This window comes from Somniosus microcephalus, chromosome 9 (genome assembly GCF_052327205.1).
Source record: "Somniosus microcephalus isolate GS21.2 chromosome 9, FLI_Smic_1.0, whole genome shotgun sequence".
Classification (NCBI taxonomy): domain Eukaryota; kingdom Metazoa; phylum Chordata; class Chondrichthyes; order Squaliformes; family Somniosidae; genus Somniosus; species Somniosus microcephalus.
Genome location: NC_140995.1, coordinates 178,111,305 through 178,130,303, shown reverse-complemented (window position 1 = coordinate 178,130,303; position 18,999 = coordinate 178,111,305). Strand labels below are relative to the sequence as shown.

General features: G+C 45.4%; 1 protein-coding gene across 9 annotated transcripts in view; it reads left to right on the top strand.

The window, feature by feature from the left end:
- ankrd6b (ankyrin repeat domain 6b) overlaps positions 1 to 14,360 on the top strand; it is a 272,030-nt gene extending 257,670 nt beyond the window's left edge. For 8 of the 9 annotated variants that reach the window (XM_085997625.1, XM_085997627.1, XM_085997623.1 and 5 more), the window contains 4 exons: positions 2,506 to 2,658; positions 6,736 to 6,849; positions 8,666 to 8,993; positions 13,502 to 14,360. In XM_085997625.1, the coding sequence (XP_085853751.1) occupies positions 2,506 to 2,658; positions 6,736 to 6,849; positions 8,666 to 8,993; positions 13,502 to 14,070 (1,164 nt within the window). In that variant the 3' untranslated portion in view covers positions 14,071 to 14,360. The remainder of the gene's footprint in view (positions 1 to 2,505; positions 2,659 to 6,735; positions 6,850 to 8,665; positions 8,994 to 13,501) is intronic. The other variant, XM_085997631.1, reaches the window with a different exon arrangement.
- Positions 14,361 to 18,999: the final 4,639 nt, after the last annotated feature.

Here is an 18,999-nt window from a genome sequence, read left to right as displayed (position 1 = left end):
CTGACAGCACAAATGTCAAAATCAATTTGGGCATGGTCCCTTTAAGGAAACCGGCTGATGATGCGTCATCAAATGACGTCATCGGACCTACTTCCTCTAATTGGACCGGGAAATGCACTGGGTGGGCTTAACAAGCCCAATCAAGGTAAATTCATTTCAGACAGCGGGCTGGAGCCAACAGTGGGGTCGGGACCCACCACCAACAGCGCCCGCCACAGATCTGTCGAGGTTAGCAAAATCGCGGCCAAAGTTTTAGGTCGATGACCTTTCAAGAAGATGCAAAAATCAGGACTGAGGTTACATGAAGTACAGTCAGCTTTCATAATAAAGTTCTTTGTTAATTCATAACTTATGTACACTTGTTAATGCCCTCACAAATCTTCTGCATGAATTAAAAATGTTGCAGGAAAAGCTGACTTATACGTTGCATGTCTGTCCTGCTCTTGCCAGCTGTCTAACTGCAGATTCTGCCACTGCCTCTCATTCCTGCCAGTCTTCTCACTGCTTTTGATTATCCCACTGCTGCTGCTCCCACAACCTGGGGGAATTATAGTCTCCTCACTGAGGTTGTTGCGGTGGTTGGCTGTCTAATTGCAGGTTCGCTGACTTCTTCCTGGGGAGGGAGGTACGTGAGGACTCGGGGGTGGGGGGGGGGGGTGGTACGCAGGGCTCTGGGGAGGGGTACGTGGGGCTCTGGGGATGTGTACGTGGGGCTCTGGGGAGGGGTACGTGGGGTCTCGGGGGAGGTACGCGGGGTCTCGGGGGAGGGGGAGGTACGCGGGGTCTCTTTGTCGTTGAGATGGCACCGAGATGAGATCCCTAGTGATGGAAGATGGGAATGGTGTCAGCCATCTGTGACCTGAGTGAAGCAGGTCCACAGTATTTCATATACTGTTGATGATTACCCTCGTTCACTAATGAAATCTGAAGGGGCAGCCCTGTCACTGGCAGCTGGAATTCTTCCCACTCGACCCCAAAGAACCCTGCAAGCCAATGCCCCATAAGGGGTAGAGTAGTCTGAACTGGAATATTACCAGTGCTCTGTGCTTGGCAATTGTATGGTTTCAGCTGAATAATCTCCAGCAGAACGCCTACACACAATTGGGGACCCCAAGCCTGGCTCTGCCAAGCTGCAGGGAAACTTTCCGATCTCGGATAAACAGGGTGTGACTCTAAAGGGAGAGTGTGCTCTCCGTAATCAGGCAAACAAAATCCTGTGTGGCTTTCTCAGCAGTTTGATTTGGAGACTTCTAAACACGATGATGAGTTTTCCCATGTGTCAAACATCCAGGTGATCAAAAACAATTTTTCACATAACTTTCTCCCCACTCTTACGATGTAGTGAAAATATTTGTTTTAAAATTATATTTTACATATTTATCTAATTCTGCCCTCTTGAACATCCCTGATTATAATCACTCAACCATTGGTGGCTGTGCCTTCAGTTGCCTCGGCCCTAAGCTCTGGAATTCCCTCCCTAAACCTCTCTACCTCTCTTTCATCCTTTAAGACGTTCCTTAGAACCTACCTCTTTGACCAAGCTTTTGGTCACCTGCCCTAATTTCTCCTTATGTGGCTTGGTGTCAAATTTTTGTCTTATAATACTCCTGTGAAGCACCTTGGGACGTTTTACTACGTTAAAGGCGCTATATAGATACAAGTTGATATAAACTGAATATGAGCTGTCGTCAGTAATGTGATGGATATCTCCATTTGAGAAGCTGGCTGTGATTTATTTGTTACTCATGCAGAATTTGATATAACCCTTCCAGGGTGTATTATTATATCTCCCTGCGACGCTTTGCATTTATATTCCACTTCAAAAAAAGCAAAACATCTCCAGGCTCCTCTGGTGGAAGTTGGACCTAAACATTAGTAAGGAAGAAGTCAGGTGAGGTAACCGAAGGCACAGTCAAAATGACAGCCTTTAAGCAGACTTTTAAAGGCGGAGGGAATTTCAGTTTGTGAGGGGAAAAATGGTTGAAGGCTGTGCCACTGAGGGAAGGGAGAATACATAGTGCACAAGAGTCGGAGGAGTAGAGGGTACAGGTGGCATGCAGTCCTGGAAGAGATAGCAGAAATGGGGCGAGGCAGGGCTATGGAGTGATTTGTAGATGAAGAGGGGACAGGTAGGTGAACATGGCTTAGTGCAGGATAGGATGTGTGCCTTGGAGTTCAGATGAGTTGAAATTTTATACTGAGTGGAGCTCAGGAGATTGGGAAGTAGGGGATTGGAAAAGTCCAATCTGGGAGTGATGGCGGCATAGATCAACGGTGGAGGTTAAATAGGGCCAAAGATGGTTGGTATTTTGAACGTAGAAGTAGGCAGTCTCGGCGATGGTGGGGTATTCTGTTACAAAAGTCTTCTGCCTGTAAATACATATGCATTGGAAGATTATAGCAGTGGATTGCTGATTTTTAAAAATGCATTTGTTAAAGCTTAGCTTAATCGGTCATTAAAATCAGTTTTTTCAGCAGCTGACCTTTTGTAACTTCATTGTTCAGGCCCCCATAAATGGTTGTCGTTGTGAGCCACTGATCAGTAAATTGGAGAACCGTCTTGAAGCTACAAAGGAAGAAATAAAAGCGGAACTTCAGATTGTGCAAGGAAAATTGAATACAAAACTAGGAGAACTGGAAGGAAGAAACAAACATGAGGTAAGAGAGGAACGGTTTACATCCCAGGTTGTTCATAGAGTTTTTTTTAACCTGTCAACTCAAAAAATATTTTCATTAATTATTTTTTAATTTGATAATTTAAATAGTAATGTTTGAACCTATCTGAAGTAGGATCAAGGCCCTTGGCACTCTGAGATTCATCAACCGTGCAATTTGGCTCCAGCTTCAAAATTAACACCCACGGATTGGATTCCCAGGAATGAAAGCAAAGGGGAAACTGGAATTTATGTTGGTGCTGGTGATTATTAACTGCTGCCCGTGGTTATTGTCTGCGGAATGTTATATACTGTACATGAAATGTGGGGAGTTTTATATATGAAAATGAAAAAGTTTAAGAGGTGCCATGCTGGAACCCACTCAGTTCAGTTTTTTTTGATTTGGGGTGTTCTTCACTATTTTCCTGTGAGTAATTGTTTTTATTTGCCACAGAATGTAAACTTTTCTTCAGCAGCGGAATTCCAGGACTTCCTGGGTGCACTTTCTGGAGTATTCTCTTATGATTAAAGGACAAATTATAATCCACTAATGCCACTAATGGGATGTTCATCCTTGTAGATCGTTCAGTAATTAAACAAAGCCAGTGCACCCCATTCCCCCGAAGCACTGAGAACAGCTCACTGTGTGTTGTGTAACACTACTGCATAGCAGTCGAAGATGTTCATGAGCCAAATCACCTGGTAACCGGTGATAGCTAAATCCAGTTCGCATCATGTCATAATTTATATCCACCTTCATATCATTAGCAGGACCTCATTACAGCCTTGGTCCAAACATGGACAAAGGAGCTGAATTCCAGAGGTGAGGTGAGTGTGACTGCCCTTGATATCAAGGCAGCATTTGACCAAGTGTGACATCAAGGAGCCCTAGTAAAACTGAAGTCAATGGGAATCAGGGGGAAAACGCTCCACTGGCTTGAATCATACCTAGCACAAAGGAAGATGGTTGTGGTGATTGAAGGTCAATCATCACAGCCCCAGGACATCGCTGCAGGAGTTCCTCAGGGCAGTGTCCTAGGCCCAACCATCTTCAGCTGCTTCATCAAAGACCTTCCCTCCAACATAAGGTCAGAAATGGGGATGTTTGCTGATGACTGTGCAGTATTCAGCACCATTCACAACTCCTCAGATAGTGAAGCAGTCCATGCCCGCATGCAACAAGACCTGGACGACATTCAGGCTTGGGCTGATAAGTGGCAGGTAACATTCGCGCCACAGAAGTGCCAGGCAATGACTACCTCCAACAAGCGAGAGTCTAACCACCTCCCCTTGACATTCAATGGCATTACCATCGCCGAATCCCCCACCATCAACATCCTGGGGGGTCACCATTGACCAGAAACTTAACTGGACCAGCCACATAAATACTGTGGCAACAAGAGCAGGTCAGAGGCTAGGTATTCTGCGGCGAGCATCTCACCTCCTAACTCCCCAAAGCCTTTCCACCATCTACAAGTACAAGTAAGGAGTGTGATGGAATACTCGCCACTTGCCTGGTTAAGTGCAGCTCCAACAACACTCAAGAAGCTCGACACTATCCAGGACAAAGCAGCCCGCTTGATTGACACGCCATCCACCACTTTAAACATTCACTCCTCCGCCACCGGAGTACCGTGGCTGCAGTGTGTACCATCTACAAGATGCACTGCAGCAACTCGCCAAGGCTTCTTTGGCAGCACCTCCCAAACCCGCGACCTCTTCCACCTAGAAGGCCAAGGGCAGCAGGCGCACGGGAACACCACCACCTCCAAGTTCCCTTCCAAGTCACACAGCATCCTGACTTAGAAGTATATCGCCAATCCTTCATCGTCGCTGGGTCAAAATCCTGGAACTCCCTCCCTAACAGCACTGTGGGAGTATCTTCACCACACGGACTGCAGCGGTTCAAGGAGGCGGCTCACCACCACCTTCTCGAGGGCAATTAGGGATGGGCAATAAATGCTGGCCTCTTCAGCGACGCCCACATCCCATAAACGAATTAGAAAAAGGAAGTGTTTTTGTATATGCACGCCGATATCCAGCTCTACCTCACCATTTCCACCCTTGATTCCATGACTGCCACTGTGTTAACTGACTGCCTGTCTAGCTTGAAGTTATGAATGAGACAATAATTCTTGGAGCGCAACATCCGTAAAACTAAAGCTATCCTGTTTTGGCCCCTGCCAGAAATTCCATGATCCACCCTCCACCCCAGGTTAGCACATTGGATTGCAACCATGGTGAGCTTCAAAATCCTACATCCAGTCTATCACTGAGACTGCCTACTCCCACCTCCCTCCAACTCATTGCCCCTCTTGCCCCTACCTTCCTATTCTGCTGGAGTCTGCCCTCAAACAGAAAAGCATCTAATGAAGTTTTGTTATGTTAATGACACTACAGAAATGCAAGCGGTTGTTGAAGCCCTGTTCCTGGGACTAGGGACAGGGTCACTGGCAAGGCTTGGAAGCTAAGCAGAGCCAGGCCTGGTTAGTACCTGGAGGGGTGACCATGCAAGCGGTTGTTGAAGTGCTGACCACGCTTCATCTGCCCTCTAACTACACGAGGGGAGTGGAGGACAATTTGTTTCACCAGCTCAGGATGGGGCTGCGACAAAATGTGATTCATGCAGAAATCACACCTTCAGCAGTGTTTTCTGTCCTTTTAAATATAAACTTAAACATCAGTGCAGCTTCAGCATTTTTACTTTATATGGCCCCTGTAAAATGGCTTACATGGAGGCACAACTTTAGCAGATTGTGTGTGAGGAAATTGCTCCTCAAGATAAAAGGCAGAGGCCTAGAAATTCAGTGCCCTTAGCGCCGATTTTGCGGCGCTAGAGGGCCTAGCGCTGCAATTGGCGCCGGCGCCTAAATTGCCTGGGGCCCTTACGCCGCGGTAGACCGGTAGCGCTGCGCCGGCACCGATGATGTCATCAGTGTGCGCAGCGTCCCGGTTGCCATGGTAACCCGCCCGAACTGGGAAATTGACTTGCGGCCGCCTCGCCCGTGGCAGCCGCAAGCAATGTTCTGGCAGAGGTGCCTTGCACAAGTTTGCGCCGGCGCATTAAAGGCCCCGCGGCGGCCGGCCGCTTTCCCGCCGCCCGCCTGGCCGCAGCTCACTCCCCGGACTTCCCCCCCCCCCCGGAATAGAAGCAAGCCCGGCACTTGTCCGAGGTGCCGGGCTCATTTTTAATAAGATTATCGCGGGCCGCGGCCGGGTGCAGGCAGCTCCTCCTTAAGGGAAGGAGGAGGCCTGCACTTCCCGAACCTGCCGCATCGCAGCGGGCGCCGCAGCGCCGGGATAGCGCCGAAATTCAGCGCATAGCGCCAGTTTTCAGGCGCTAACAGCTTTCAGCAGCGTCGGCAGCCGTTTGGGCGCAGAAGTAGTGAATTTTGGGCCCGACCAGCGCGACTTAGCTCCGGCACTAACTTCCGGCGCTAAAGCCGTTGCAGCGCCAGAACCCAATTTCTAGGCCAGAGTATCAACAGCCCTTCCTGTACATCAGAGCTTTAAAGGAAAATCTTTATTAGAAAATGTTTTTTTATTTGTGAAACAACATGATGGAAGGACACCATCTTGATGGCCATGATAGATGGCTGTTCTGGCTATTTTCCCTCCCTATGATGAAGAAAGTGCCTCTTCAATTGCCTTACATTTTTCCTGGCAGAGGATCTCCTAGTGAGAAATATAGCTTTAGTCTGTGTTTGATATTAATCTGATATTTTTCTCCAGTATCATTCTATTAATGTTATCACAATCTGAATAAATGTGGTTGGATCGTTAATATTTTTGAAATGTGCATTCTAATTTTACTTTGCTCACAAAATTATATATTTGTTTACATTACTGGGGTATTAATAAAGCCATTATTGACTATTCTCCTGATGAACAATTATAGTAAATCCACAACAAAACTCAACATGTAAAAAGGCTTTAGATATGATGGAAATTAAATCTGGCACCGTGTTGTAAGATGTTTATCTAGTATTCCTGAAATACAAAATCAGGACGAATTAACGTGTAAATTCTGTACAATTACAGGAGTTTTACTCCATACAAATGTTTTACTTTTAAAACTCAGGTCAGAGTCTTAGATAAGCTAACATCCGAACGGATCTCAGCAGAGCGGACAGAATGCCTCCACCGTATTGACCAGCGTGCTGTACTAGAGAGGCTAGAAGGAGACAAACGCCAGGTAAAACCAGATGATCTAACAACAACAGCTGGCCCTAAGATTGAAAAGTGGGGTTATTTGAGGTTGCTTTATGTACTTATATGGAACTTGTGCAACAGAAAGGTACACTCTCTGTCTGCATCACGGAACAGTTGCATTTAGATCCATGGCTGAGATTCCCTACATGGGAAGTTTTTAACCTTGGCCACAGCAATTGAAGGAGAAGTTTCCTCAGAGGTAGTGAGAAGAACGTCTACATTTGTTGCCCCTGAGAGGCCTCCAGACCAATCAGTGCATCTAACAAGGTTTGACCACTGACCTTCAGGTGTTGGGGGCCCATGTGGGGAGAACATGGACACTGGCTTCTCAGAGATTTGGCTATCATCTCACAGGGTCTGCAGGATCTAACGGATACCAGGAGGTCTGCCCTCTCACTGATCAGTGGGCACTCAGATCCAGGTTCCAGCACAAGTGGCGTGGCTAGAATCTGCCTTCATGATGCCATCCTGATCACAGGTCATGTGGCCTATCTGGCCAGCCACCTCAGATGCCTGCTTGTTGTAGGTGTCAGGAATGGGACCAGGCTGCCCATGCACCTGTCATGGCAACGCAGCCTGCAGAAGAGTCCACCCGGCCATCTCGATCCCAAGAGGCTCAAGATATCGCAATACAGCCAAGCACCACTGGAGTCCCTGGCCCTCGGGTATCGCCTCAGCGCAGCACCAGGATAGATTTAAGTAAAGCACAGAAAGGCATCAGGGGTAGGCAGGTGTACTAGGAAGCACACTGTAAATATATATGTGCACAGTAAAACCACTTTGTCATATTAAGTCCAGAGTTCTGAAGTATGACGATAGTGTTTGAGAGGCTATTTGGAGGTCAGTTTGCAACAGGAGGCAGAGTTCCTTGTATCCCTCTTTACCGGACCTCTACCTTCTTCAATAGATCTTCTGAGACACCATTGAAGGAGCAGAGTGGTCTGTAAACTCTGGTGGAAGGGTACCTCCTGGTTGGTTTTGTACTTCTATTGGTATAGTCCTATTTCATCTTCCTCCTGCTCCTGTTCTGCCTCCATTATAAGGACATATTTGGAAATATCGATGTGTACCTTGTCTATTCCTTTTTTATCATTTTGGAAACCATTGTCAAATCCCCCTTCAGTCTTAGTTTGAGAGAAAACAGACCCAATTGCTCCAGTCTTTCTTCATTCCTGGTAAATCTGTGTTGCATTTTTTTCCAGGGCTTTATATTCCCCTAAAACTGCAGAGTATTCCAGCTTTAACCTGTCATGTTGTACAGAGTCATTATGTCCTCTCTGCTTTTGTATAAACACCAAAATCCCATTTGCTTTCTAAATGTCTTTTTAAAAAAAAATCTGTCCACTCACTTTTAAGGATTTATGTGTCTTGCACATAAAGATCCCTTTGCTCCTCCAGTACATTGAGAAAGTCACCATTTAGGGGATATTTTCACCCCTCACTCTTGTTCTGTGCTAAAATCCCTATCTTTCTATTACATAAAGTATTTTGAATACCAAAACCAGGCTGACTGGAGTCACTATGGGCAAATGTTGGTTTCATGCCTATAAAAAGTTAGGGGGAGAATTCTCACGGGGGTTCTCCTGCTTGCTTGCTGTAACTTTGGCAAAAGAGCTGAGGAAACTTAAGAGAAACAGCGTAAACGGTATATTTTCAGTTAATCTATACGTTATCCACAATTTGTTACTATTTTTTGTGATGTAATGTTTCTTCATGAATTGAGCAAACAGTACTTAAATTTGGGTTAAATATACTGTACCAACATTTTGTCTGCTTAGTCATTGCTATCTTTTCTGTAGGCTTCAGTGGTGGACGACATGAAATCTTGGTGTGTGGCCAAACTCCAGAATCTTGAGCTCAAGTTGTCAGGAGAACTGAGGTCTAAATCTGCAACGCCTGCTGGTGAGAACTTGCCAGAGACTCTGAGCACCGATACCCTCCAAACCAACAGGGACCATAGAACTGTCCAGATATATCCTGTTACACAACAAGCTGGCGAACAACCACCACAGCCTTACATCAGCCTGCACTGTAGTTTGTCAGAAGAATCGGGTGGTGCCAAAGTCCAATCCTCTGATGAGGCATCAGGCAGACAGTACTTTGTCATTCAACAGGATGTTCCACCAGGTACAGAGAGTTACACCCAGAAATACAGTATGTAAGGCGCAGCTAAAAAAAAAATCTTAATCCTTCATTGGTAATATGAGAATTTTAAGTAAAGTCAAGGGTTATTAAAAATGATTAAAACCACCCAACATACAGAGGATACAAGTATCACTTGGCACAAATTATACCACCCCCTCACAGCTTGAGTTATTACTAACCCGAGAACACACTGCACACAGTAATTGAAGCAACAGTTGATCATCTGTGTTAAAATGTTCCCCTTTCCTCCTCAAATGTGCTTCCTAAACTCCTCGGTGGAGATTTGTGAACAAGAGAAATTCAAGTTGTGATCTGAATTGATGGCTTTGGTAGATCCTTTTATGGTACCTGGTAGGTTCTTACAATCATTCAGTGATTTTTTTCAAATGTCTGTGGAATGGGAGATGGGCCACAATAAATGTTAAACTACTGGGACATGAAGATATCTGGACCTTTTAAAATATAATCATCTAGGGACATGATCTGTACGCCATATAACCAAACCCAAATGGATGAAACTGGAGGGGTAGACAACTGCCAGAGGAGAGTCATTGTTGGGACTGCTTTTTGTTTATTTGTTCCTGGGATGTGGGCGTCGCTGGCAAGGCCAGCATTTATTGCCCATCCCTAATTGCCCTTGAGAAGGTGGTGGTGAGCCGCCTTCTTGAACCGCTGCAGTCTGTGTTGTCACCTGAGAACTCATTTTTAATGTGGAAGCAAGTCATCCTCGGTTCCGAGGGACTGTCTAAGAAGGAGAAGAAGGTACTCCCACAGTGCTGTTAAGGAGGAAGTTCCAGGATTTTGACCCAGCGACGATGAAGGAATGGCGATATATTTCCAAGTCAGGATAGTGTGTGACATGGAGGGAAATTTGGAGGTGGTAATGTTCCCATGCGCCTGCTGCCCTTGTCCTTCTAGGTGGTAGAGGCCACGGGTTTGGGACGTGCTGTCGAAGAAGCCTTGGCAAGTGTAGATGGTATACACTGCAGCTACGGTATGCCGGTAGTGGAGGGAGTGAATGTTTAGGGTGGTGGATGGGGTGCCAATCAAACGGGCTGCTTTGTCCTGGATGATGTCGAGCTTCTTGAGTGTTGTTGGAGCTGCACTCATCCAGGCAAATGGAGAGTATTCCAGCACACTCCTGACTTGTGCCTTGTAGATGGTGGAAAGGCTTTAGGGGAGTCAGGAGGTGAGACACTCGCCACAGAATACCTAGCCACTGACCTGCTCTTGTTGCCACAGTATTTATGTGGCTGGTCCAGTTAAGTTTCTGGTCAATGGTGACTCCCAGGATGTTGATGATGGGGAATTCGGCGATGGTAATGCCGTTGAATGTCAAGGGGCAGTGGTTAGACGCTCTCTTGTTGGAGATAGTCATTGCCTGCGGGCATGGACTGCTTCATTATCTGAGGTTGCGAATGGAACTGAACACTGTGTAATCAACAGCGAACATTCCCACTTCTGACCTTATGATGGCGGGAAGGTCATTGATGAAGGAGCTGAAGATGGTTGGGCCTAGGACACTGCCCTGAGGAACTCCTGCAGCGATGTCCTGGGGCTGTGATGATTGACCTTCAATCACCACAACCATCTGTCTTTGTGCTAGGTATGATTCCAGCCAGTGGAGAGTTTTCCCCCAATTCCCATTGACTTCAATTTTACTAGGGCTCCTTGATGCCACACTCGGTCAAATGCTGGCTAGATGTCAAGGGCAGTCACTCTCACCTCACCTCTGGAATTCAGCTCTTTGTCCATGTTTGGACCAAGGCTGTAATGAGGTCGGGAGCCGAGTGGTCCTGGTGGAACCCAAACTGAGCATCGGTGAGCAAGTTATTGGTGAGTAAGTGCCACTTGATAGCACTGTCAACGACACCTTCCATCACTTTTCTGATGATCGAGAGTAGACTGAGAGAGCACAAGTCTTCAGCACAACAGCCGGGATGTTGTCGGGGCCCACAGCCTTTGCTGTATCCAGTGCGCTCAGCCATTTCTTGATATCACGTGGAGTGAATTGAATTGGCTGAAGCCTGGCTTCTGTGATGGTGGGGACCTCAGGAGGAGGCCGATATAGATCATCCACTCGGCACTTCTGGTTGAAGATGGTTGCAAATGCTTCAGCTTTGTCTTTTGCAATCGCATGCTGGGCTCCGCCATCATTGAGGATGGGGATATTCATGGAGCCTCCTCCTCCCGTTAGTTGTTTAATTGTCCACTGCCATTCATGATTGGATATGGCAGGACTGCAGAGCGTTGATCTGATCCATTGATTGTGGGATCGATTAGCCCTGTCTGTAGCATACCACTTTCACTGTTTAGCATGCATGTAGTCCTGTGTTGCAGCTTCCCCAGGTTGGCACCTCATTTTTAGGTACGCCTGGTGCTGCTCCTGGCATGCTCTTCTGCACTCCTCATTGAACCAGGGTTGCTCCCCTGGCTTAATGGTAGAGTGAAGGATATGCCGGACCATGATGTTACAGATTGTGATGGAATACAATTCTGCTGCTGCTGATGGCCCACAGCGCCCAGCGCCTCATGGATGCCCAGTTGTTGGTTCTCTCACCACCTGCCGCAGGCCCAGTCTGGCAGCTATGTGCTTCAGGACTCGGCCAGCTTGGTCAGTAGTGGTGCTACCGAGCCACTCTTGGTGATGGACATTGAAGTCCCCCACCCAGAGTACATTCTGTGCCCTTGCTACCCTCTGTGCTTCTTCCAAGTTCTTCCATGGATGAGCACTGATTCATCAGCTGAGGGAGGGTGGTAGGCGGTAATCAGCAGGAGGTTTCCGTGCCCATGCTTGACCTGAAGCCATGAGACTTCATGGGGTCCAGAGTCAATGTTGAGGACTCCCAGGGCCACTCCCTCTCGACTGTGTACCACTGTGCCACCACCTCTTGTGGGTCTGTCCTGCCGCTGGGACAGGACATACCCAGGGATGGTGATGGAGGAGTTTGGGACTTTGGTTGAAAGGTGTGATTCTGTGAGTATGACTATGTCAGGCTGTTGCTTGACTAGTCTGTGGGACAGCTCTCCCAATTTTGGCACAAGTCCTCAGATGTGAGTGAGAAGGACTTTGCAAGGTCGACTGGGCTGGGTGTGCCGTTGTCGTGTCCGAAACTGGTGCCGAGGTCGATGCTGGGTGGCCCGTCCGGTTTTATTATTCTTATTGGTTTTTGTAGCAGTTTGTTACACTGAGTGGCTTGCTAGGCCATTTCAGAGGGCAGTTAAGAGTCAACCACATTGCTGTGGGTCTGGAGTCACATATAGGCCAGACCAGGTAAGGACGGCAGATTTCCTTCCCTAAAGGACTGCTCTTTGAGTAGTAGGGGAAGGGAGGAAGTGGCAGGCATATTCGGGTTACTAACACCGGCCGTGAAATTCAAGCAGTGCCATTGCTGGAAGTGCAGCGGGTGGAGCTTCTGCCCAGCACTTTGATCCTGTGAAATTCTCATCCACAATCACGGGGCCAGGGTCAATTATATCATTGGGGGGTTGCGCTCATGCCAGTAGTGTTTCAGCCCACCCAGTGCAGCAGGCAGAATATTGGAGCAGCACCCTGCTGCTATGATATAGTTGAAGGTTTGGGTCTTATTTGGCTCCCACAGTGGGAGGCCTTGAATCACATGTCAATTGATCCCTCTGAATGGGTCCCACATGCAGCATAGAACAGCACATGCACTTGCTTCCTGCAGGCATGTATACTGCTACCCATAAAAGAACTGTACCTGGTGGAATTTCCAGGGGAGCCCGGACCCCCCCCCCCCCCCCCACTCCAAACTACGGTCTGGATGGAGGGAGTGTGAGCAGAAGGAGAGATTCCTCTCCCATCCGAATTTGCCGTGGCTGCTTCCAAAGGGGTGAAAACCTGGCGGAGGCAGCCTCTGCTGCCACTATGCCTGACTCCCACCCTACAAAGCACCAGGTATCCCATCTTCAAGGATTTCACGTAATTCATGCTGCAGTTCAAAACTATCAGAGTCTTCCATATTGGATTCAAAGGAAGGCCCACTTTAGAGAAATATGGAAGGACAAACTGGACCTGCGTATTATAAAAAGGGAATGAATGTATTGTGTTTCTTGGTGCAAGGTTCACACTTCCCCTCTGAGCAGCAGCAAGGTTCCTGTTGCAGGAGGGCATTGTCAGGCCCAAGAAACTGCAATTGCTTCTTAGCTTCGGACTACCCACGATTTAGGAAGACCTGGAGAGGGGATTATGGTAGAAAATACCTTGCAAACAAGGAATAAAAACATTTATCTCACCACAACATTGGTGAAGTGTTTAAATAGCAAGCAAACTAATCAGAAAATGTGTTCACTTGTTACCTTCACACATTAATGAAAATAGTTTATGCCCTTTGTTTACAATAGTAATATTTTATCAATTTCTTTAGAACTGAAAATGTATCCATAAAACAAATGTCCTTTTTCAGATCTGAAAATAACAGTTTTGAATGAGAACATATTTGTGACTTATAATATTTTTGTTTCCACAGGAACAACACAGCCGGTACTGACAGCTTCCAATTCTTCCCCAAATATGCCCCAAGCAACTTCTCCTCCAGCTGTTAGACCAAAGGAAAGGGCCTCTTACTCTGCTCCCCCTGCTAAAATAACCCACGAGTTGCCACCTTTGGAGCAGCCTTTGCCCAAATCTGCACATGTAAAGTTTCAGACTTCTAATGAAACTTCAGTTGTAAAGACTGACCAAGCAGTGAGCGTTCAACCACTTGGAGGATACAATCAAAACAAAAGCACCCAGACTAAAAAATCTCTCGGCATAAGGCACAGGCAACAACAGAGCAGCACACTGCTTTCTGCTGCACATCGCACGGACCGACCCACCACACAAATCAAGGAGTGCTCACCTGCGCTCGAAATCACACAATATTTTTTTGAGGCAGTTTCCACACAGATGGAAAAGTGGTACGAGAGGAAGATTGAGGAGGCAAGATGTCAAGCTGATCAGAAGGCCCATCAGGATAAAGTTGCTTTGCTAGAGCAAATTGAAAGTTTGGAAGAAGAACTACAGAAACTTAGGACTAAAATGCAGAAGGATAGCTAGCAGATGCCAGTCAAAGACGCTTCACCTATACCAACAATACTGTCGACTCAACATTCCTTCCTAGGTGTAGCGTGTAAGAATTAATGCAACAGATGTGTGGACTTAAACTGTATGGGAGACTTGCATTAAAAAAAATGCATAATTTTCTTTGCATTTGTCAGACTCTCGATGCCACAGATTCAACCCGATTTTGACGTCGCGTTCCACAACCCTCCTTGTAATATATTAGAAATGGTCACGCTTTCAGTACGTTAAAATTATACCCAGAATAAATTCACTGATAAACCTCATGGTTCTGTATGATGCACATTAGTAAATTGCTACTCTTGGCAAGTGTTGCAAACGTATATATTCTGAGCACACTCCTGTACTATCAGATTCCGATGTGGCAGAGTAAACAGTGCAAATCGTACTCATTAGCATGAGTGCTATACACAGTCTCACTGAATGAAAAAAGTACATGAAAAATACTGCAATTTGAGTATCCAGACCTGTACATTTAATTTGTTACATTTGAACATGCATCATATTCGAGGTTAAATAAAAGTAATGGACTGAAATGGTACTAGGTGAAAATTGACGGTCATAGCTGTTAGATTCTAGCAAATCCACCACACATGGTGGCAACCGGAATACAATGGGGTGGATTTTCGTGTTCGATAAATAGGTGTAATCGGGATGTAACTGACCAGAAGTATAGGTGGAGGTTTCTGCCCATAATGCGGCTCGTGCACTTTGGTAGGCATTTTGACCAGCATGGGAAGCTCCCACCAGGAAGACTGGAGTTTCATTTCTATATTTTAATAGGAGTGGGCGGGTTAAGAGAAGGGATGACATCATATAGACAGACATCTATGCTGTTTCCTAGTCTTTACATTGGATCTGGTCGGATGACATCATATAGACAGACATCTATGCTGTTTCCTAGTCTTTACATTGGATCTGGTCTCAGCCATGTGCATGTCCATGTACAATAGAGGGCCCAGGATTACTAGGCAGCTGTTCAATGCAGATGTGAAGATTTAAAGAGGAGAGGAAGTTAAAAGTAACTTTTTGAAGGATGCTTTGTACGTGGATTTGAACTATTTCACTTTTTTTGGGCTCAAATAGTAGTTTCAAAGGCTTTCTGTTGTAAGTTCTGACACTAACCTATTTTGTTTTACTCCTGGGAATGTGGACCATGAGTTTCCCAATGGGATTCCCACTATTTTTGTTTTCTGGAGGCTGAAAGGAAGGATGCCAAGCAGGCAAGATTGTACCAGAGGAAGGCTCCGTCCATTGCCGCCACCTTCCAAACTGTATTTTTATGAAAAACGAGCTGGGTTTCCCACAGCATTGCTGTGGTGCTGGGTTTGGGGAATGGTGTGTAGGTGGGGAAGTTTACAAGCCAGAGGCTGTCAGTCACAGTGTCAGGAGGCAGGGTAGGGCTCAATGCGAGTGTGTGAGTGGAGCTGGAAGGGAGGGAGCAGAGATCAGGCAGAGTGGGTAAAATGCCTGATGGGACTGGGCAGCTAATATGGTAGCCAAAAACTCTTCGTGCATAAATAGAATGTAATGAAAGTTGATAACCAACAAGAGAAAATATGCAGGATCATGAGCACTATGTTTAATGCTATATCACCATTTTGAAAACTTTAAGTACCGAATGTTCTTGCTAGATTTGAAAGATGTCTACATTTTACCATTTAACAATTGCAAGGATTAGCTTTTCTAAGTTTATAGTCCTGATTATTATGAAGTGCAGAACATTTTCAAAGTTATTTTTGCCAAAACTGGTACAGAAATCTATTTTATAAAAGGATTGATGATTCTGCCAACCACTGTTCCAGAAAGTACTCTTTAGGGTGATCACTATATCAAAACAAATGGTGGCCAACATAGCAAGCGAGACTAATACAACTATGCAAGCTGAAAATATTTTGATGACGCATTGCCTAATACTAACCATCATCAGAATGGTGACAGCAACCTGCTTAGTAACCAGTACAGTTCATTCAAATTAAAATGTTGGGCACTTTGCTTTCTTTCAGTTTACAAATTCTAGAACAAGTGTCAGATGGGTGGTTAACTGACGGAGAATGTGTAATCTTTTAACTGATATCAGAGCTATGCAAATTACACCCCCAAACTGCTGGTTTTAATTTAGATTGGGTACATAATGAGCTACTGGTACATTTGAGATAGAGCTTGCTTTTATATAGGATCTCATCATTTTAACACGTGCTTTTCTAAAATCTATCACCTTTGTGGATTTGACTGTTGGATGTTCACTGCTGACCTCACAAAAAGCAGCAAAATTAGTAAATAAGGATTTTAAATAGAAAAAATGCTCTAGAAAATGAATTTCATAAGATGCTGTGAATGTGTGCCACAGTCTTGTCTATTTTGTACATTTAAAAAATTAATTTCTAGATATAGTTTTGCTCGTAATATGGTGTACCATGTCATGGATGTAGGACCTAATAAATTAAGTGTTCGCTGGACTGCAAGAAAAGACTGCAGTGTAAAGCCGTGCCTTCTCTTTATACCAATTTAGAGTAGGCATTTCTACATACAGTAATTTATAACATCACAGTTGAAATGACAACACAGATACTTAAATCACTGCGTGAAACATCTACAATATTTAAAGATTATGGAGCAAAGTAAATTATCATCTAGATTTCATGCGGGGGAGAAATTCGACTTCATTGCACCTATTTTTTGAGTGAAAAAAATCTAGGTTGAAGGGGTGGATTTGGGGCCACAATCCCTCCTGCCTGATCTCCTTTGGAAGTGTAAGAAGTCACACAACACCAGGTTATAGTCCAACAGTTTTATTTGAAATCACAAGCTTTCGGAGCGCTGCTCCTTCATCAGGTGAACTAGTTTTAAGAAAATACTGTTTCTTAAAAAACTTTCTTAAAGTAACTTCACCTGACGAAGGATCAGCGCTCCGAAAGCTTGTGATTTCAAATAAAACTGTTGGACTATAACCTGGTGTTGTGACTTCTTACATTTGTCCACCCCAGTCCAACACCAGCATCTCCACACCATGGCTCCTTTGGAAGTGCGTCAGCTGCCAAATTGGAAGCCAGTGCCTGCCAGGTGGGACGGGTCCCCACTTGAAACAAGCGTTAGGATACTGATTTGCATATGCAGGATGTCTAACAACGACTGAAGGACCCCAATCGAAATTGGTCGTCAGCTGGGTGGAGCTTGTTCTGCCCAGTTGTTCCGGGTCTTTCGTGGTCTGACCAGCCATCCTTAAAAGGACTGCTTGAACCCACAAATCAGTAAGACTATATTTTTAAAGTTTCATTTCGGTGGAGCCAGGAGGAGTTGAAGTGATTTTCCATTTAAAGAAAAATACTGCAGGTGACATCTGGCCCGGGCGCCCCCCTACCCTTCCCCCAGCACCCGCGGGCCAGCATGCCCTTGAAGCCAGATGAAAGGATTGGCGACCACAGCACGCCGGTTTCATGCGGATGACGATGGAATCTTGTTGCGATTGCTCTGTCCATTTCACTCCAGAAGCCGCCGCCACTCTAATCTGCCCCATTATCTTTCGACCCGTATTACAAGCGCTAATAAGATAGGCATTTGAATCTACAACTGAAAATCTCCCGCTCAACATCAATAAACAAGAAAATAATTCATCCCCTTCCACTGCCAAATAAGCAGGTGCTGAACAAAGCCAGTGGAGCACATGCAATATTCTGATTATGTTTATATCACATTTTAAATGTGCCAGGAAAGTCTATTGAGCTATCTATAGTAGAGTTTATCCCATAAGCAATATACATGACCTGCTTGTAAATACTTATGTTGGTGAGACTTGCTATAATAAACTTGTGTATCTAATTTCTACATGTCCCTCCCGTAAGAAAAACCCTTCACAATTTTTTTTTTTTAAGAAACAGTATTTTCTTAAAACTAGTAAGAGGCTGTGTTTGCATGAAATTGTTCTACATTCATCGCTATTTAAACCAGTTTACGTACAGTACGTTCTCTGAAGCAACCTCTATTGTGATATTGTATACTTCATGACTTTTTTAAAATGTAATTTTAGTGGGGTTTTGTCAGATTGTACAGAATACATGATTTGGTCTTGGATATACAGCTAAAGACTTTTTTGAACTTCTGTTGTGAAGTTGGACATATGGCGGGTGGGGGGGCAAATAAATCAACATTTGTTAAAATTCTCATTTTAATATTACATTGACTCATGGGTGGACGACTACAACAACATTGTGCATTTATATAAACAACAACTTGCAGTTATATGGCACCTTTAACATAGTAAAACGTCCCAAGGCGCTTCACAGGAGCGTTATCAAACAAAATTGGACACTGAGCCATATGAGATATTGGGACAGGTGACCAAAAACTTGGTCAAAGACGTAGGTTTTAAGGAGCATACTAAAGGAGGAAAGAGACAGAGAGGTTTAGGCAGGGAATTCCAGAGCTTAGGGCCCAGGCAGCTCGAAGCATATCCGGCAATGGTGGAGCGATGAAAATCAGGAATGCACTAAGGGGATAGAATTGGAGGAGTGCAGAGATTTGGGGGGGGGGGGGGGGGTGGTGGGGAAGGTTGTGGGGCTGAAGCAGATCACAGAGATAGGGAGGGATTTGAAAACAAGGATGAGAATTTTAAAATCGAGGCGATGCTGGACGTAGTAAAACGTCCCAAGGCGCTTCACAGGAGCATAATCAAACAAAAATTGACACCGAGCCAAAGAAGGAAACATTAGAAATAATAACAGAAAACGCTGGAAAAACTCAGCAGGCCCAGCACCATCCGTGGAGAGAGAAACAGTTAACGTTTCAGGTCGAAGACCCTTCGTCAGAACTGAGAAAAAAGCAGGAAATGAAACAGATTAAAAAAACAAGTTTGGGGGCTGGGAAATGGGGGAGGGGATGAAAGAACAAAAGGGATGGTCTGAGAGG